Genomic DNA, 21,392 nt, shown 5'->3' with positions numbered 1-21,392 from the left:
AGCAAGAGTAAAAAAATATTTGGTAAAACTACTCAGGACATTTATTTTAAAAATAACGTCATCAGACAGACAAAAGGCACAAAGTTATGAGAAAGTCAAAAAGGTACAGAAAACACATTGAGTTTTTGCATCTACATTTGTTATTTCATAATTATCTAATTTATATGTGTTTATTTTATTTTTTTAATTAGTCCTTAAAATATCAAACATTACACATATCTCAGCAGGCTCAGTAGATAAAAACTAGAAAATATAACGCTTGCATTCAAACATGTAGTCTCACTTTTAACATAAATTGTTGGTTTGTGTCTGTATCTGGTACATTTTTGGTTAAAATATGTTTGTTCATCATTCAGTGAAGTTACTAACAGTGGGTAGAGTCCAGTAATTTTGCTCAAGTAAGAGTAATATAGCAATATTGTACTACTCAAGCACAAGTAAAATGTATGGTGTAGTAAGCTACTATTAAAATTATTTTTAACCAGAAAGTTATTTAAGTAAACGTAACTGAGTAAAAGTAATTAGTTACTCCGCACCTCTGATAATAATAAAGGATTAAAATGGGTAAATAAGAAAATGATATACATAACTACACAAAAAATGTTTAGAATCTAAAATATTAAAGAAAAAATATCTAAAAAATAACGAATAGCAATAAATTAATAATTTATACGCAAATAACAACAGATACAACAGCAATGACTATAATAATTGTAATAATGATTATTATAATGAGTATGGTTAAAATTATGTATTCTTTGACAAATGTAATAAAAAATAAATCAAGGAAAGATTTATTAACATACTAAAAACTGGTCTTTGCGGTAAATACCTGATATTCAGATTATTTTGCTGAGAATTTTATAGGTTAGGAAACAATACGTTTTTACTGCGCAATTTAAATAAACAAAGTGGTCAGGCATCGCACGGACAGCTATGTGGGGGGTCTTTTATCGTCACCATGGAAACCGTTCTACAATGTTCAGTCTTTGGGCACAACCTGCTGAACAGAGCAAAAACACAACATATAAAGCTAAGAAACTTTTTAAAATATGTATAATGCACTTAAATTGTAAGAATGTTAATCTTCCTCTTTTACCAAAGTTGTAAAAACAAAAGTGATTTGCTTATTCCGAAACAACAACCTGTTGTTTCCTTCTTTTCATTCATTTAATTTTACCAACACAAAACCATACTTTACAAAAAGGCTCTGTCCAGGAGATTGGAACAGATTTTTCCTTAAGAAGAAAGATAAAAAAAGAAGTTGGTTGTTAATGAGCTTACACATTCAGGAACTGAAACCAGAGGTGAGGAGTTTCAGTTCACAATAAAATACCAGAGGAAATATCTTACACTCTTTGTCTTGAACTCTCACGTCTTTTTGTGCTCTGGTTGCAGGTTTACCGCAACATCTTCAGTTGTGTAGTCAGTGCTTTCAGAATGTACAAGCCTTTTCTTCCTGTTGTCACAAAAGGAATATGAAAACATTTTGGGCCAGTAACTTCGTTAATTTCATGTCTTCATCTTGTTCGTTCCTCAAGATTAAAATACATTATTGTGCTTGTTTTAAAAATGTTAAAACACATTGAGTCAGATTGTATTTTGATGGTGTTTCTTATTATAAAAGAGATATAGCTATATATATGTAGAAAAGTTTGTCATTAAACATCTTTATTCAAAACTAGAAATAATTTGACTGGTCCAGCATCAAGCCGGTCTGTTGCTGATGAAACTGAAGCTCAAAAGGTTGATTAAGGAAAATTACAAGGGGAGCAATTGTATTTTTTAAGGTGTCACCAAAAAAAATGTCCTTGACTTCCTTAATTTTGGGAGGTTGGTGATTGAGCAACACTTAAATGACAGAATGATCTTATTTACTGATGAAGTCTGAAAATCAGTCTGTTGCCAACTTAGCAATTTTGTTGCGAGTTTAGTGACTTTTCAAACAAAAACAATTGGTGATGGACAAAATCGGATCCAGCAAATCAGGCTGTTTAAAGATCGGTGGTCGGCCAGAAAACTGTAGTAGATGCACAGAGCCTGACTGGTCTGGATATTTTTGAATAAAGTAAATTATCATTTCAAAACAGATTTTTTTTTTTATTCACTCAGATTATTTTTGTCTGATACATAACTTGAAATTTGAAACATTTAACTGTGAAAAAAGCAAAAACAGAATATGTTTGTATAGTGGTAAATATAGTTACATTTCTTTGTCATTGAGACAAACAAATACAGATGGAAACAACCAATGTCTCTAAATCTTGACAATAACATTAATGCTTTTTTGGGGGTTTTTTTTTAATATAAAGACTCTTCAGGACTGAGTACGAAGTCCTGCTGGCACTCCACAAAAGAAGCAAACCAAGTCATTTTTCAGCTGCTTTTCAGGTACATTTTTACTCTTTCTGCTTGGATTTTCAACACTGGTATTATTTACTGTCCTGTGGCAGGAATAGTAGTTCATCCCAACATTTGTCCATAAACTGATGAATTACCTGTTTCAAAAGCATTTTTTTTATGGACATAGGGCAGTGTGTGCAGTCAGACCACAAAGAAGAACTGATTCATTTTGATGATGTTTTATCAAAATGAATCTATTTCTGTTCCTCCAAACTGTTTTGATGATTCAACCAAATGTCCACCGCTGGTTTGAACAGGGAGGGCTGTAAGAAGCTCTTTGTGTCTGAATCTGTGACTAATTATCATTGCTGTGTGTTTAGACAGCAGAGTCACATGAAGAACCAGATGAACATGTGACCATCGGTCAGATCCAAGCTGACAACAGCAGTGATGACTCCAACATGAAGCAGAAGATTCAGATAATCTTAGTTTTTATAATCTAAAGCAGGGGTGTCTTTTTCCTCCAACTGAGGTTTAATGGTCCTTACTGTAGTTCTGTGGAGTCTTAAAGCTTTAGAAATATAAATTTGTCAGCCATTCCAGACTGATAGATGTCAGTGTTGTTGTTTGTTTTACTTTTCCTCATTTGTATTTATTTAGGATGTCTTTGATATTATAATGCAAGGATTCGGAATATTAAAGTGTGACAAAATGTCAAAAACAGATGAAATCTCTAAGCTACTTTTTTATAGCTCTACATATGCAGGATTAGCTAAATATTTGTAGACCTTTTCTGTAGAGATGAAAAAGATTCTCCAAGCTATTAAGTTAACATATTTTCTCTGCTTGACATGTTATAATAAACTCCATTTCTTTTTGCTCATGAATGAATTTGTACTTAATTGTTTCAGTTATACTCCACTCTGCAGGTATAATTAATAGTTTTCATCAGCTTTACCAAGAACTTTATAATCATATTAATAACAACAGTGATTATTTGCAGCACTTTACAGATTAAACAGAAGCAACTAATGCACCACTTGTTTTTCCATCAGTTGATGTTAATATGATGTTACTTCAGATTACCCAAAGAACATGTTGATTTAATGATAAAACTATACAAAATGAATGAATAAAATACATAGATGGTTTTGAGTGGGGTTTATCTTTTGGAAGCATCTTAGTGGTGACTTTAATCATTTACGTTTTGAAGAAGTTGAAAATATGGTTATAATATGAAGGAAATATAAAAATGAAAAGAGGATTACAGTCAACTATAGTTAAATGTAGAGAAAATATATTCCCTTTTTAAAAAAAAGATGAGATCAAATCTGTCATAGAAACTAGAATCAATAGAACACGTATCAGAATAGCTCATACACGTCTTAATAAATCACTTAAAGTAGCTGATTAACACGGAACAGGACTTTGTGATTATTGCAATTTTGAAATGGCACAGCATATATTTATTGAATCTATTGCTCATAAATCACAAAGGAGAGTTTAAGGAAGCAGTGAGTACACTTCGGTATCAAATTTACAACTGCAAATATTTTTTGGATGCAAGTCAAATAAAAGGAAAATCACAAGAAGCAGAAGAACAAAAAGAAGGGAAACCTGTCATAGATCTGTGATAAACGTTTGATCCAGTAGATGGCGGTAATACAACAAATTGGGTGTCAGCTGCCATAGGAGCGCCAAAGGTTGCGAAGAAGACAGACTACAACGACCACATTGCACCGCGGCGGCTGCGTCCTCGGTTGCGTGGCTTCGCAGCGTAGGAGACATTGCACTGTGCCATCGTGCAGCCGGCCTCGGCGTTACAGTGAGGTAAGTTTATGTCATTTGTTTTATGCACTGGACATAAACCTACGTGAAAACAAAGACACATGAGTTTATTCAGGCGTTTGAATTAATTAAGGATACTACGACCAGTCAAACCGGCTAATAACCTCTGGTTTTAAGGGGCTAACGTCGGGCACGCCTATGTCGGGTAGCTGGTCCGGGGGTCTATAAACGCGGGCCCACAGGAGGTATCCGCACTTTAGAAGGGTCTGGGTATTTTTAGCATGCAGTGAGAAGACCAACCCCAATAAGTCTGTCAGCCAACGCCTTGGAAAAACTATTTCCCGGGCGGCTAATTTGAGCTGGTGGGTGGGAAAGTCTGGATCAACAGACAAGTTTCCTCACAAGCTAGCAGCGGCTACTTGGCTAACGTCAACTGACTAAACAAGAGGAGCTTTTACCACTGGTCGGTACCGCTGCATTGTTTCACCTTCTGCTTTTTTATACCGCAAACTGTGTGGGTTTGTTGCGTTTCTGTCCCTCTGTGCGGGTCCTGGCGGGTCCTGTCCTAATGTTTTAGCGCGCTTAGCTTGTTCCAGCAACAACCCTGAGAACACGTGACCTGTGCTGTCAGTTTAGGGCTTTGGTTTTACAAATGTGTATTTTCATTTTTGAGAATTACTAATTAAAGCCATGTGTTGCGGTTTTGCATGCAATATTGCGGTATGTGTCTCTGTTTTCTGTAAAAAGAAAACAAAAAAGTCATTTTCCAATCTTACCTTTATTTATAAAGAACGTTAGAATAACCACAGTTGATCAAAGTGCTACTGAGAAAAAAATAGAAATGAAACGGACATCTTTCAATATGTTTCCAAACTGTAAATTGACTATCTTTTGGGAAGAAAGATCAGTTTTTTATGTACATTTCATTATATGTTCTAAATTATTGACAAATTGTTTGTAGCACAACATTTCATGTCTCTGCTGGTGTTTTGGTGGTTTATCTTTATCTGATCAACTCACTCTTTCACATTGGAAAACCAAGACGTCCCGACTTGGGGTGTCCAAACTTTTTGTCTCGTGGGCCAAAATTGTCAGTTCAAAAGTTCTGGCATCAAAAAAATCTAATTTTTAAAAAACTAAAATCACAAAAATGTTTTTTTTTTTTTACCTTCTCATCAATAAACTAAGCATGACACATTTTATACAAATCAATTTTTTTGTAGGAGCGGAATCATAGATCCAAAACTTCAAATTGTTTTTAGATTGTTAAATAAAATGTATCCAGTTGTGTTATTATTCTGGGCTCAATTGAAGAAAACTGAAAAAATTTTTTGTTTGTTCTCAGTAACAAAAACAGAATTTAGGTCAGTCTTCATTTGAAAACACACAAGTTTTAATACAGCAGTTAAAAGTAGAATTGTGTGCACCAAGTCTGGAGTCTTAAGTCAATGAGTGGATGTGGTCATAGTTACCATGACAATAAAAAAAGCATCTAAAATGTTCAATCCAACATTTCAGTGATTAGATTTTAATTTAAAAGTTGTAATTTTATCCTGATTTATTGAATTTATTCTCTGCTGTTCCCTCACCTGCACTGGGCCGATGGGTTCATCCCAGGTCAGAGCTGGACTTCCTGATCAGATTATCTGGTCATTTCCTCCAAGCTGCAGGAATGCTTGCAAACCTGCTAATGGAAAACGGCTTACTCAGCTAAAATGTGACAGATGTAGAGTGAGAATATAAAGTTTATCTATATTTCTAAACATCAAGGTCTCTGTTTTGGTGAAACTGGACATTCTGTTAGGGTACTGCTTTTTTTAAATGAGCAATGTTTTAAAGGATCATCTTATCTCCTGTAATGAAAGAAACAAAAATTACAACGTATCATCATAATGAGGAATTTCTATTCAACAATAAACTTCCTTAAGCTCAGTCTGAGTTAATTGTATTTTTTAGAATTAAATTATCTTGTTTATCACAGTAATCCAAATATTATTTGCAATATTTCATTTTTAGAACAACATTAACAATTTTAGCATCCTTTATTGTTGTGCTGAATAATATGGTGATGAAAGTATTTCTAAAAATTGTGATAAATTCATGTCACGTTTTTGTGACATTCAGGAACCCAGAAGTCAGCAGAACTATTTCAGTGTCTTATTACCGTTTCTAAGCATTTCGAATAAATAACACAATGCACATAAAAAGTATTCACCGCCTTGATGTTTTACCCTTTTGTTGCTTTCATAAATTGATCATTACTAATAAAATTTTGTTTTTGTCCAACATCATTAATGAAACTGAGAACATTTTCAGTTTCATTATTGTCAATGAAATTGATTTTTACAATAATGATGATTAAATTCAAATCTGTAACATAAAATAAGTTATTTCAAAAATATCCTCAGTCAAGCTGCACATCTGGACACTACAGCCCAGAGCTGTGAACAAATCTGGGCTTTGACTAGGCCACTCCAGAACCTCCACCTCGTTGTCTTCAAACTCTCTCTGTGATGTTTTAGCTGGATGCTTCGGCTCGTTGTCCTGCTGGATGATAAATGTTTTCTGAAGCCGTAGCTCTCCTGCAGATGGAAGAAAATTCCCTCTGGGATTTTCTGATATTTTGTTGCGTTTATTTTACCAGCCCTGATTTGAGCATTCTTCGATAGTTTATTTCTCATTTCCTCCTTTGGGTTTTGGGTTCAGAGTTCAGGCTATTATTTGAGCTTTTGATATGCTAATTGGCTGCTCCCAGTTGTAATAACAATAGCTTGTAGCCATGGTTGCGCATCGTAACTGTCTGAAAGTTAAAAAAACAGAATAAGTTAAATTCCAAAACCAGAGGGAATAATTGTCTAATAAGAACAAAAGTTGAGAAAAAGAAGAAATCAGAGCTAACAGAGCTAAGTTAACCTGAAGAAAAGTTATACAGAAACCTCAACTTATATTAAATGTAATAATAAAGAGACAGACTCAAAAATACACTTATAAAAAATGTTTATACTCCAGCTTTTAGGCAATTTAAATTCAATTAAATGTAATAGCTTAACTCTCACCTTTCCCAGCCATTTATAGCTTTGTCTCCATGTTAGCGATGGGATTTGACACCTTCGTCCGTCACACACAGAATCACATCTACCAGCCATGTAACGTCACGATGCGCTTCGCCACCCATTTGTTTAGACCAGGATGATATAAAATAAATTTTGCGGTTCGTCCGTAAAGCTATGCACCTAAAGCACAGCCGCCCTCGGTGTTCGGTGTATCCGCTCACCTATACACATACGTTGTGATTATTTCCTAATAGCTGGCGGCGTTCTTCACAGAAACAGCTGCTGGCTTCTGGCTCACTGAGATGTTCAGATGTTTGTTGCTTTTATCCGGGTTGACCAGTGTGTGTGTGACCCCCCCGCCCAGTGTGTGTTGCAGGGTGATTCAAGATGGCGGAGCAGCCTCTGTGGGAGCAGATAGGCTCCAGCTTCGTGCAGCACTACTACCAGATGTTCGACTCGGACAGATCGCAGCTCGGATCAATATATGTGAGTCAAACTTGGGTTCTGCTTGTCATCCATCATTTTCAGATTCTCTTTAATATTGAACTTAAATTGTTTAAATGTAGTTTATTCACCATGATTAATGTGAAGCAGCTGACCAACCTGACTCTATAGGAAAATGTAGCTGGACTCATTTGTTTGATCGGCTGGGATTTGTTTTCCTAGCCCAGGGGTCTACTGCCAAAAACACCACCTTATCAAAACACCACAAAAACGTTTTATCAAAAAATGTGAATTTTTCTCAAATTTTACACGTTTCCATTGAGCAAAGTTCTTTTTGAAATGTCAAATTGCACGATTATGTGGTCAAACAAAATGCAGCTACTGATGTAAACCAGTAAGCATCCAGCCAGTTATTGGTTTGGAAGCCTTTTTTTTGTCTTATTCATTTGAAAAGTACATTTTGGATTTACTGAGGTTTCTTTTCAAGTCAAAGTCATGCAAATATTTATGTACAGGTAAAAGCCAGTAAATTAGAATATTTTGAAAAACTTGATTTATTTCAGTAATTGCATTCAAAAGGTGTAACTTGTACATCATATTTATTCATTGCACACAGACTGATGCATTCAAATGTTTATTTCATTTAATTTTGATGATTTGAAGTGGCAACAAATGAAAATCCAAAATTCCGTGTGTCACAAAATTAGAATATTGTGTAAGGGTTAAATTTTGAAGACACCTGGTGCCACAAACTAATCAGCTGATTAACTCAAAACACCTGCAAAGGGCTTTAAATGGTCTCTCAGTCCAGTTCTGAAGCCTACACAAACATGGGGAAGACTTCAGATTTGACAGCTGTCCAAAAGGCGACCATCGACACATTGCACAAGGAGGGAAAGACACAAAAGGTTATTGCTGAAGAGGCTGGCTGTTCTCAGAGCTCTGTGTCCAAACACATTAATAGAGAGGCAAAGGGAAGGAAAAACTGCGGTCAGAAAAAGTGTACTAGCGATAGGGATCACCGCGCCCTAAAAAAAAAACCCATTCAAAAATGTGGGGGAGATTCACAAGGAGTGGACAGCTGCTGGAGTCAGTGCTTCAAGATCCACCACCAAGAGACTCTTGAAAGACATGGGTTTCAACTGCCGCATACCTCGTGTCAAGCCACTGTTGACCAAGAAACAGCGCGAAAAGTGTCTCACCTGGGCTAAGGAAAAAAAGAGCTGGACTGCTGCTGAGCGGTCCAAAGTCATGTTTTCTGACGAAAGCAAATTTTGCATTTCCTTTGGAAATCGAGGTCCCAGAGTCTGGAGGAAGACAGGAGAGGCACAGGATCCACGTTGCCTGAAGTCTAGTGTAAAGTTTCCACCATCAGTGATGGTTTGGGGTGCCATGTCATCTGCTGGTGTCGGTCCACTCTGTTTCCTGAGATCCAGGGTCAACGCAGCCGTCTACCAGCAAGTTTTAGAGCACTTCATGCTTCCTGCTGCTGACCTGCTCTATGGAGATGGAGATTTCAGGTTCCAACAGGACTTGGCGCCTGCACACAGCGCAAAATCTACCCGTGCCTGGTTTACGGACCATGGTATTTCTGTTCTAAATTGGCCAGCCAACTCCCCTGACCTTAGCCCCATAGAAAATCTGTGAGGTATTGTGAAAAGGAAGATGCAGAATGCCAGACCCAAAAACGCAGAAGAGTTGAAGGCCACTATCAGAGCAACCTGGGCTCTCATAACACCTGAGCAGTGCCAGAAACTCATCGACTCCATGCCACGCCGCATTAATGCAGTAATTGAGGCAAAAGGAGCTCCAACCAAGTATTGAGTATTGTACATGCTCATATTTTTCATTTTCATACTTTTCAGTTGGCCAACATTTCTAAAAAATCCCTTTTTTGTATTAGCCTTAAGTAATATTCTAATTTTGTGACACACAGAATTTTGGATTTTCATTTGTTGCCACTTCAAATCATCAAAATTAAATGAAATAAACATTTGAATGCATCAGTCTGTGTGCAATGAATAAATATGATGTACAAGTTACACCTTTTGAATGCAATTACTGTAATAAATCAAGTTTTTCAAAATATTCTAATTTACTGGCTTTTACCTGTATGTAGAAGATTTACAACAACCTCAGCTGACCAAAGTGTTTCACAAAAATCACAACATTACAGGTAGAGAAATAGAAAATAAAATTAAGTTTGGTAGAAATAGTAAGAAAATTGCAATATTGGCAGAAAATACCAAATAATAATATGAATAAAACCCAAAACAATATTTAATTTCAGCTGCAGCGAGGTTAACCCTTAGGTTCTGTAAAAACACTTTTAATAGAGCTGTAACCTTTTTGTATTTGATTTATCTCAGACTGGTTCTGCGTGTGGATTGACTGTTTTTCATGAAGGCGGATGATTTTTCCAGCTAACATTCGTCTCCTCTCTGCTCTCAGATCGATACGTCATGCCTTACATGGGAAGGACAGCCCTACCAGGGAAAAATAGCAATTGTTGAGAAGCTCACTGTGAGTTTTCATGGTAACTTGTGGTTAAAGAAATGGAGAAAAACTTTGACTCTTTTATTTTATGCTGCAGGTCAATAAGAAAAGCCTCCTTTTTCATAACATTAAAGGATCAAAGCATTTTTGAAAAACATCATTTCATTTTAGGGCCTCAATGAGTCAGAATATTTCATGTGGGCAAGCCTTGAGTTAATTGTGTAGGATTTTGCTCTGACTGGACAAAATGCAGTCAAGCTCTATGCAGGTGAAACGGAGCTGCAGTTTGTTATTTTACTTAAAATATTTTTTTACGTATTTGTTGAAACAGTCACTATGTCATGACAGTACGGTATGAACCGGATAATCTGTGAAAAAAAATAAAGCTCCTCTCCCTTCTTCCAGTGCTAACTAGATACAACCAATCAGAGCCAGGAGTGCTGTCAATCAGCTTGTGTACGCTCCGCTCATTCGGAGGCTGCCATGGATGCTAAAGCTAGTTAGCATAGCTACGTATGATGGTTAAACAGTTTTTCTGTAACATTAAGTTACAGAAAAACTGTACATTTGGCAGCAATTACATGAGGCTACTTGACAGCGCTAAGCCTTTCCTCCATTTCTGGAGGAGATCAATGGGGAGGAGATCGATCTTTTCACATTTTTTCTGTCTCATATTAAAGTCAACATGTAAAAAAAAACCTAAATATTCTTTTTAGAAAAGTTACATACTGCAGCTTATAACTAACTGAAAATTACCTTTTTTTTAAAATTATTTTTATTTTTTACAATCAGTCTTAAACGGTGCTATTCTTTATATTTCTGTGCAAATTTTGACATTTTCATGTAAGTTTGTGTAATTCTGCAATATTTGGGCAAAAACTAATTCACTAATTGGTGTATTAATCTTCTATTTTCACTGATTATTTGAGGAATTCTCCACTCCTTGTGTCATTTTATTGCAGGTTATTGTTGTTTTCATGCTTGAATTTAACCCAGCTGTTTATATTTCTGCTTTGTTGTGTTTCCCAGAGTCTCCCCTTCACAAAAATAGCGCATAGTATAACAGCGCAGGACCACCAGCCAACTCCAGACAACTGCATCTTGAGTATGGTCGTAGGACAGCTAAAGGTAACTGCACCTGTCGTCTGTATTTCTCATTGTTTTGCCAACTGCCATGAAAAAGAAGTGCTCAGTGTTTGCAAGCTCACACCGGCACATTAACAACTTAATCCTCATTATAGTCCGCCATGGTTGTTTTTCCTTCTTTTGCGTGTCAGAACGCAGAATAGAGACGTTCAGGTCAGATGGAAGCGACCTGGCCATACAGAATCGGGTCATGTTTGAAAAGATCAGGTACATCAAGGCAAAAAAAATCTGATCTGGGTCACGTCAGGTTGCCTTAGTGAGCTTGTTTTAATGTTAATTAATCGATTTATTGCGACAGGCTTAGCGTTGTTGTTTGTCGTTGACGTGACTCAGTATTGGTTTCTCTCTGCAGGCGGATGAAGACCCCATCATGGGTTTCCATCAGAGTTTCATCCTGAAGAACATTAACGATGCTTGGGTGTGCACCAATGACATGTTCAGGCTGGCCATCCACAACTTTGGCTAGGCCGCCTCTCCACGCCGGCGGGCAGGGGCGGCCGCCTGAGACAGAGGAAGTGCTCCTCCCTACCTCCGTCTCATTCAGGCCCGCTTGACAAACGAGCAAAAACGCCGGACCCTAGATGTCAATCACCGACCCGCGTCCAGGTGGGTTTCCTCTCCTCCAGCCCAGCAGAACCGCGACACGCCTCTTCGCTGAAAGCCGGCCGACCAATCAGACGCCCCTGTCTGCCGCTCCGCCGATCTGCATGACGCTGGGAGATCTTCAGTATCTACACTCAAGCCACCAGAAGGACAAACATCCGATCGATGCCATTAACTCATGCTCTGCTTTGATTCTAACCCGTTCTGCTCTGCTGTTGACTCGGTTCTGTAGATCCGTGTTCAGGTTTGATTTGAGACGCCCCATTCATGTGTTCACCTTAGCTCTTCTTAGTGAGTCGAGTTTAGTTTCTGCTCCTCAAAGCGTGATTCATGCTGCCAGGTTTAGCTGTTGCAGACCAAAGGATGTTGGAGGACGAGCGTTCATCTTGTTTTCTTTCTTTCTTTCTTCTTCTCTTTCACTCAACATCTGGCAGTCGACAAGGACTACAGCCACGATACACAATAAAACCTGGACATTTTTTCTTAACTGTGTGGTCTCTCCATGTCATTTTCTGAACAGGTTTCCTCACCAGAGAAATTACTTGAAGAGCCGATGTACTGAAGTTTTTTTTTTTTCTTGTTTATTTGTTTGGCTTCAGGCACTTTCTTTGGCCCAGATGTGGCCAATAAAGACTTCCAATCTCCAGAGGTTTTGCTTCAGCTGTCATAGCTGTGAGGTCACTGAAATGTTACATGATTATGATTACTTCAAGTAAAAAATATAAAAACAGAACGATTCATAGCATATGACTTAAAAAATTACTTTTATTTACATAGTTATTAGTAAAATGCACCAATAAATCACCTGATTAGCTTTGAACGGTCAAGCTAAGCTATGAGAAATTTACACCATTTTAATGAACTTTAAAGAGGTTAATGACCAAATAAAGATTTACTTACTGATCCTGGTAGGAAAACAAACATTATATTTAAAAACCAGGGGCGGGTTTAAAAGTATGTGGGACCCAGAGTCAGTTTTGGTGCCTTTTCTACTACAGAAAGATTCTACTAAGGCAAATTGAAGTATATTAAAAAGTTGTGCTATTCATAAGCAGGTATGAATTATTGCATGTTGGGTTAAATATGTCCCTAAGCAGTAGCTCCAGATTACTAAGTACTATAAGTTATAGTACTTAGATTTAAGTACCATAACTTATTAATTTTAAAGTTTTTAATGTTGCTTACATAAATTAAAATCCCAAAATATTAATCCCAAATTTCCCGATAAGGAGAAAATGTACAATACAAAAAGCAATACAGGCATTAAAAAAAAAGTTTAAAGATTCCACAAAATTTGCCCTTTTAATAACAGTCTGGCCCATTAAATCACCATAAGATTATATTAAAAATCTGTTAAAATGGTTAAAACCAGACATTGACACTTGTATAGAAATTTAAAAAACTAAACCTCATTAAATATTCATTTCCTCTATAGGAACTGAATAAAGTAGTTTTGAAATCTAAACAAAAAAGTGCAGAAGTCTTTATTTTTTTCAGCAATCAGTAAGTGGGGGAGGGGCAACATTGAATTATTGTATATGCTATACCAGATGAAAAGCTGTAATGACTTTTTCTTTTTAACTTTAAACCCTAAATTGTAGGAATGAGGAAAGAGACAAAAGGTCCGATTATTACCTCAAAATATGAGGTAACCTTTGGAGGAGCATTAAGGACAAAAGTTACTGCATAACTGCTGGAAAATAAATTTAATTTAATGCTTTATGTCATCAGGGTAACTACAGAGTCTATAGGAAGCAAAACTTCTGCACAACTCAAACCCAGAGCATGTAGCAGATTAACTTTACAACTTTTGGCACCAAGTTCTTTTCTGTTAAAATAACACAAATTGTTCACAAGGGGAATACAAATGTACGTAAATAGTCTTGAAACTGAAGTCACAAATGAAATATAAATTGTTTACCAGAACGTCCCTTGAAAACCTGATTCTGTAAAAAATTGCATGTTTTTTTTCCTCTACGAAAATAGAAATAAGTAAAATTGTTAGGTTCTTCATCTGTAGCTGATTCTAGCTGTTGTGCAAAAAACATTAAAATATGAGAGGTTACAGGTTTTCATTTCTAATTATTCTACCGTCTAGATCTAAACACTTAGTTTTCTGAAGTAGACCACAAATACTTGCTCTTCTAAAGTAAAGGAAAGTAAAGTAATTTTAACTTTGCCTTGCTAAAAGAAAGCATCATCTGTTTAAATATGTAAATAGAATCACCAGAATGCTGACCAATACTCTTAAAATGTCAGAATTTGTTTTTAGTAATATTACAACTCTGCTAAAATAATGACAAGGTGTTTTAAACATGACTGTACAGTAGATGGCGCTATCCTCCTAGTAAGTTGGCCTCAGACGACTTTCAGGTAGGAACCAATGAGCAGAGAGTGTGTGAGCAGTCGGGACGGAAGGCACGGACAGAACGGAAGTTTGGACGGTTGCTCTGGGTGAACTGTGACAGCATCGCATCAAATTAAAACAATATTTTTCCCTCAGTGTTTTCCCAAATCCCCCCCAGTTCCCCTCACCCATGGCGTCTAATTCTAACATAGACATCGAGGGAGCGACCCAGCACCTCCGGGACATACTGAAGCTCGACCGTCCGGGGAGCAGCGCCGGTAAGTGGGGGACGCTGCACGGCTAGGCCGCACAGGCTAACCCGGGGTTAGACCTCACTGTTTACCGCAGCACAGCTTATCCAGGGGGCATTTCTTTAGCTGCTGACATAATACCTCAGTGGAGGGAATGTTTTTAATAGCAGTGAATATATTATTTTGTACATTTTAAGTCTGCTGAGAATCGTTTCTGCTTCGGCCTGTTAGCAGCTAGCTTGTCTGTTTTCTGGTAGAAATGTGTCCCTGCTGCCAAAACATTTAAATACTCGAGTTTTACCCCCATTATTATTATTTTGTTCGAGCTATTTTTTGTTTAGACTCATTTAAACCCATTTGAAATATGTTGAAACGTATTTGTGGTAAACTCGAATTCTTGGATAATTGGCGTCATTCACAGAGTTTCTTGATTGGCTGGAAAAGTACAGTAAATAAAAGTGTATAATAATGGAAATTCTCAACACATTGTCCACTCATTTTTAGAGTTTCTCAATTATGTAAAAAATGAATGCATGGAGATTAATAGAAATGCACCAGTGTGAAAATTTGGACCAATATTAATAGCCGATAATATTGGAATTATGGCCGATTAATGAACAAATAGAAATGCACATAAAAACACACAAGATTAAAATACTTATTGGTTATGAATTTAGGCACATTTTTATTTATCAGACCAATAAAGATGTGTTATGAGTAAAGTAATTGTCACAACAAAGTTGCTTCAACCAAAGAAAATTGACCATATTTTAGTGCAGGTTCTGAGATATCCTCTATCTTAATTCAAAAATGGACAGAATACATTAAATAAATTCACTTTCGGTGCAAGTTGCTCATATCTTAGTTGAAATTCAAATGTTAAAATCAAATGTACCAAAAACACAGATTTAACAGGATCTGCCATTTGCCAAAGTCAACACTTTGCAACGATAATCTAGATATTAGACAACTACAAACACAATATGAGAAAAAATAAACATATAAAGGGAGTCTACCTACCTACTGCCCTGTGTAGACTTTTCAGTTTCTCTTGTCTCAGTGTGACTTGGTTTGTTGTTGCTTCTGTTTTATTTGACTTCTGTTTTTCTTTTTCATTCTATTTTGCTATTATTTCTTATCTCAGTCTGATCCATTTTAGTACTGTTCAGCACTTTTTTAAAACTAGTTGATCCTTTGTTGAAATGTGCTATATTAATATAATGCAGAAATACAAGAACACACATTTTCTTATGGTTCTTAATCTTTCTTAATCTTTGAGTGTAAAAGATTATACAGTCCCTGCTTTTGCTGTCTATTTTGACTTAAAACTATATATATATATATTGCTAGCTACTTTTATTGCAGTAATAAAAGTAGTTTAAAATTCACATTTTTCACCTCTAAATCTATCTGGAAAATTATCTGAGTTGAGCTTACATATGCAGTGTGAACATAGTCGTAGAGGTTCAGAAAACCTCTGCAGGTGTTTGGAGTTAATTAGCGGATTAAGGTGTGACGCCATGAGTTTCCAATATTTAACTTTTCATTGTATTGTAAATTTATTAGATGTATTTGAATATTACAGCTGTGTGATATTGTTTATGGGTTAATGCATAAACAAAAAATAATAATAATAAATCTAATCTTTTTTTCAAATATTATTTTAAAAATATAAGTTACAATAATTGATTAAAAAGTAAAGGCCAAGTTCCATTAAGGTTATATGCTTTTATTTTGGCAACTTCCTTGTTAAGGCAGCTATGGTAACGGAAGCAGTTCCACTTGAACAGGCTAACCGCAATAAACAAAAGAAAGGATAAAAAACCAACTCAGTTTTAACTTAACTCGATAAAGGAACAAGGTTAGTAACACCGATTGAAGAATATTTGAGTTTGAAATGTTTATAGAAAAGTCCGATATTTCTGTGTTAATGGTTGTACTAATTTAATAAGACATGCCTAACAACAGATGGTGGAAACAGTTATATATATATATTTTTTTATTTTTTCTTATCTAGCTTTTCATTTGTAGATGAAATCATCATTTAACAATCAGTTTTGACCTTCTCAAAATGAACTGGTTGCTACATAAAATGTTATTCGCCATGCTCTCGTTTATGATTGGCTGCCAGTCAAATTTATGAAGTCGCTTTGCTCCTCAAGCTAGCGTAACTAGCAAGACATGACCAGAAAAAAGGCCCGCCGTGGACGACACTGCTTCAAAAATCTCACAAGAACTGTGGACATTAAATAAAATTTGACTCGATAGATATTACATATATATTACATATTTTTTTAAAATCAAAATAGAGGATTGTGGTGATTTTTTTAGCAGTTATTATGACATAAACATCAGCAACGGTCAAACGGAAACGTGCCCGAAAAGAGAGGAGGGGGAAGCAGGCGGGCGGGCGCGCTGACCCAGCTGTCTTTCTGGCCGATGTCCGCTCACTGGATAACAAAGTGGATTTGTTACATCTGAGGCTGAGTATTTCTGAAGAGATGAAGAACTATGCCGTTCTTTGCCTAACGAAAACCTGGCCAACATGTTACGTCGATTCGCGTTTCCCCGTCAGATACGGTTCCCCGGCGTCTCCTCGCCGCTCTGCAAAATACAGTCCGCAAAATACAGACCGTGAAAGGCCAAACGACGTGTTTCAGCGACGTTGTCTCACTTTATTCACTTTTTGCAACTGCGCTTTTATAAGACATAAACACGCAAGCACACTCTACTTCCTCAGGAAGCTGCGGAGAGTTGGACTCCGGAACTCAGTCCTGAGGAGCTTTTATCGCTGTGTGGTGGAGAGCGTCCTCTGCACCGTCATCACCATGTGGCACAGCAGCTGCTCTGCTGGTGAGGCTGGTTAAGGATACACAGAGGACTGTGGGGAGCAGCCTTTCCTCCACAGTATGATGGGTGCTGCTCATCATGAAGGACTCCACACAGACTGTTCCAGCTGCTCCCCTCAGGCAGGAGGCTGAGGTGCATACAGAGCAAGACCACCAGGCTGAGGAACACTTTTTTCCCTTCAGCTGTCAGACTCCTGAACTCAAGCTGCACATAATTCAGCTTCACCCACACATACACACATCTGTACATCACATAAATTACTTTATTATTTATTTATTCTTGTGTAGTAAATTTCTTAATCTGGGACCTGAGTCTGAATTTTGTACACAGAGAAGCAAGGTGGTATGACAATAAAAAAATACTTGAATCCTTGCATTTTCTATTTGCTTTTTATCACCCCGCAAGGGGTCTTTTTGTGGGCTCTACTGTCCCTTTTTCAAAGTAGGCTGACAGGAAGGGGGGGAAGACGTGCGGTAAACGTCATCGGGTCCGGGAGTCGAACCCGCGACAGCCGCGTTGAGGCCACGTTGCCTCTGAATGTGGGTCGCGCTAACCCCTCCGCCACCATGGCACACCCTGAATTCTTGCATTTTCAAGTAATATATTGGTAATGCCATAATATTGCATAATATTTGATCAAACATTTAACACTGGAACTGGAAGACATTTTAAATATTTAAAATAAATAAAACAACAAAAACCACAAATAAAATGGATTATGAAGTCCATGTAAATAAAAATGTTCTTTAAATAAGGGCTAGTTGAGACCAAAGCACCAGACTGAAGTCCAGATTTTGTAAAGAGAAAACGATAAATCATGCAAATGGAAATTATTGGGCTAATTTTAATTGATCATGTGATTCATTGATTTATTGTTTATTGCAGCAGGCCTAAGTCTGAGGCACCATTTATGCTAAATTAAAAAATAATTATTGAATAGTGAATGAAAGTGAGGAGAAATATTTGAAAAGATGATGTTTCTTCTGTACCAAAGGAGTTTCCCCAGCTAGAAACTAATGCTGGAATCGAGTGTTTAGAGTAATTACCTGCCAACGGGTTCTCCAATTGGGTCGGATGAGAACTTCTAGAAAAAGGTCGCTTTTGCTGCTTTCCTTGCTCCTCCTGAAGTAAACATAGCTTTTAATTGTATTTCTCAGATATGCAACCAAGCGAAGATCAGAGAAAACTGTCCTTCAACGGAGAGCTGAACGGTTTACTGGGAGCAGGACTACTGGGGAGCAGCCTATCTGAATCCACCAGACCCATTTCCACGGACGTCAGCATCCAGGAGAGCCAGAAGATGTGAGTGGCTCCTCTTCATCTCTATGGCAACCATTTTGTCTTTGTTTTTGTAAAGATATGGAAGCTGCCTGTCAAATTAAATTGATATTCTCTGTTGTTTTCTAGCTGCCTGACTGGTGATGATGGGAGCACCTGCATCCCCATCGTCTTAAACAATGTGGAGATAGAGGCGAGCCAGGACTCAGGCATCAACAGCAAGGCGCGGGGCAGCAACAAGGTGAGTTTGGATCAGAACCGCATTAAATCCTGCTGCTCTCATGAGTCGTTTTCATTGAGGAAAGATCACTCTTGTTTTGTCCTCATTAAAACTTAAGAGTATTTTGGAGTTATGATTATTTATTCCTATTTTCTTGTATTTTTATCTGATTTAAACTCATCATTCAGGTTAAAATTCAACCTGTCGCCAAGTACGACTGGGAGCATAAGTATTATTATGGCCGACTGATAGCCGTGTCCAACTCCTTCGTCGCCTACGCCATCAGAGGTGAGAGAAGAAATATTTGACTAATTTGCTTTTATTAATAAAAAGATTAAATGTCAGGCACATTTTATTTACCACTGGACGCAGAAACAACAGATGAATGTTGTTGGCAGATTCTCATTGGGACGTTTGTGTAAAGCATAAATAAAATCTGAATAAGATAATCTGCAAATCCTTTTCAACCTATGTTCAATTAAATTCACTACAAAGACGATATATGTAATGTTCAAATGGAAAAACTTTTTCTGTTTTTGCAAATATACGCTCATAAAACATTCCAAAAACCAATTTGTTTGGAGCATTTGACAATTTCAACTAGAAGCACGTGAGTCAATATTTGCAATATCTGTGTCAACACCATAATTGTAGTGAATTCAATTTAATCTAGATGGAAAAGGATTTGCAAATCATCATATTCTGTTTTGATTTATGTTTTTCACAATGTCCCAACTTCATATGAAGAGTTGAGCAGCTATTTTTCCTCCATGGATTCAGATTCTTTGGTTGATTTTTGCCTGTTTTTGTTCAGGAGCCAACAACCATGCTATGATTCGCGTGCTGAGTTTGGACTTCAGCGAGCGCTCCTTGCTGAAGGGCTTCACCGGCGCCGTCACTGATCTCGCTTTCGCCCACCTCGACTCCTCTCTGTTGGGCTGTGTGGATGAGGCGGGAAACCTGATGGTCTGGCATCTCACGCTCACGAGAAGCAAAATACTGTATCCTGACAGGAAGCAGCGAAAAACGCTACGTTTTGGGGTTTTCATTATAGTTTAGTTTTATTTTGTTGTGACTTTTTGTGTGTCTAATTCAGCTGGATAGTTTATATTAGGTAAATATTGTTTAGTTTTAGTTCAGTCTTTATTAGTTATGGTTGTAATTTTTGTTTTTTCATACTTTGGTTAATTTTTAGGTGCAGAATTCAAAAAGGTCAAACTGCTACACTGCAAAAGCACAAAATCTTACAGAGTAGCTTTGGTCTAGCTTCTAGTGCAAATATATTACTACACTTAAAATAAGACAAAACAAATTTATTGGTTACTTTTCATCAAAATATAGCAGTTTGTTTTAAGTAAATATTTCCTTAATATTGTTGAAAAATTACTATATTAACTGGCAGATATTTTGCTTATAACTTTGGAAAAATGTCTTGCTATAAGTGAAATTAACTGCCAATGAAACAAATACCTTTTCTACAATTTTAAGGAAGTGCTGACTTAAAACAAGATGCTATATTTTGCTGAAAAGTTATTTGTAATTTAATTTGATCTTATTTCAGGTGTACTAATATATTTGCTCTAGAAACTAGACCAAAAGTACTTGGAAAGATTTTGTTTTTGCAGTGTGTATTTTTTGAAGATGCCATTTTCAAAAAATGTATTCAGTTATTGTTGAACAACCAACTGACTCTGGCATTTTTTCACAGGTTTCGCCATTTCCCAGACTAGCGAAATCGCCTCCAGGATTATTAAGGAATGCCGTAATTTGGCAATAGATGACTTAAACTGCTTGTGTGGGGACAAAAATTTATTTCATATCAGTTCAAAAAGCTAATAAATTCACAAACAGAAAAACACAGGGTATTATAACTGATTTCAGTATGTTTTAGTTAGTTTTATAAACTCACAAAATAGTTCCGGTTTGTTATAGTTTTTTCCCATTAATTTGCGTTTTTATTTATTTCAGTTAACAAAAAATGTTTTCTTATTTCCAGTTTTTGTATTTTGTTTAGTTTAGTAAACTACGTTACCTCTGTGTGTCAAATGCCAGATATCTACTTTTATTTAATGTTGCCCCAATAACACTAAATAATCTTTAAGATTAAATCTTACACTCTGTGACAGCAGAGACGGATGTTTTCCTTCCCTCGAGTTTTCTTTAACCTGGACCAAACAGGGATGAGATAGTGGTTCACATTCAGCGTCCAGAAGACGCTCCACTGAACTCCCACAGACGCCTCATTTGGTGCCCGTACATCCTGGAAGACAGCGAGGAGAACCAGGATGACACCAGCCAGACACTGGCTCTCCTGCATGAGGACGGGGTAACCGGCTCTGAACCCGAATCAGAAAATCCTACCTCACAGAAAATATCCAGGACATTTCAGCAGCTATTCTGTTGATTCTAATTGAAATATTACAGTAGTTAAAAACAGGATGAAATTTCTAAAAACTTAACAAAGAGAGTCTGCCAAACTTGAGAGTTTGCAGTTTGTACGGAAGTCCATTACTGCCATGAAAGAAAAAATAAAATAAAAGCACAACAGGAAGTTATAATTACGAGTTTTAAAG

The 21,392-nt window shown here is 36.8% G+C and overlaps 2 protein-coding genes and 1 long non-coding RNA gene across 3 annotated transcripts in view; all 3 read left to right on the top strand.

Annotated features, from left to right (window-relative positions):
* The first annotated feature begins 795 nt into the window (after positions 1-795).
* On the top strand, positions 796-3,066 carry LOC114153248 (uncharacterized). Its single transcript, XR_003597296.1, has 3 exons — positions 796-1,307; positions 1,399-2,391; positions 2,724-3,066. It is a non-coding gene; the product is annotated as an uncharacterized LOC114153248 (long non-coding RNA).
* A 954-nt stretch (positions 3,067-4,020) lies between these two features.
* On the top strand, positions 4,021-12,360 carry nutf2 (nuclear transport factor 2). The gene is made up of 5 exons (XM_028035238.1): positions 4,021-4,173; positions 7,549-7,670; positions 10,080-10,151; positions 11,154-11,252; positions 11,623-12,360. Exons 2-5 carry the CDS (start codon positions 7,572-7,574, stop codon positions 11,734-11,736), a joined length of 384 nt encoding a protein of 127 aa, XP_027891039.1. The 5' UTR covers positions 4,021-4,173; positions 7,549-7,571; the 3' UTR covers positions 11,737-12,360.
* A 1,904-nt stretch (positions 12,361-14,264) lies between these two features.
* Positions 14,265-21,392, top strand: part of edc4 (enhancer of mRNA decapping 4) — a 31,329-nt gene continuing 24,201 nt past the window's right edge. The window contains exons 1-6 of the mRNA XM_028035226.1: positions 14,265-14,498; positions 18,479-18,623; positions 18,729-18,840; positions 19,008-19,107; positions 19,634-19,820; positions 20,998-21,145. Coding sequence (XP_027891027.1) covers positions 14,411-14,498; positions 18,479-18,623; positions 18,729-18,840; positions 19,008-19,107; positions 19,634-19,820; positions 20,998-21,145 — 780 coding nt within the window. The 5' untranslated portion in view covers positions 14,265-14,410. The remainder of the gene's footprint in view (positions 14,499-18,478; positions 18,624-18,728; positions 18,841-19,007; positions 19,108-19,633; positions 19,821-20,997; positions 21,146-21,392) is intronic.

This window comes from Xiphophorus couchianus, chromosome 2 (genome assembly GCF_001444195.1).
Source record: "Xiphophorus couchianus chromosome 2, X_couchianus-1.0, whole genome shotgun sequence".
Taxonomy (NCBI): Eukaryota; Metazoa; Chordata; class Actinopteri; order Cyprinodontiformes; family Poeciliidae; genus Xiphophorus; species Xiphophorus couchianus.
Note: the sequence above shows the minus strand (reverse complement) of the source record. Positions and strands in the feature narration are given on the sequence as shown.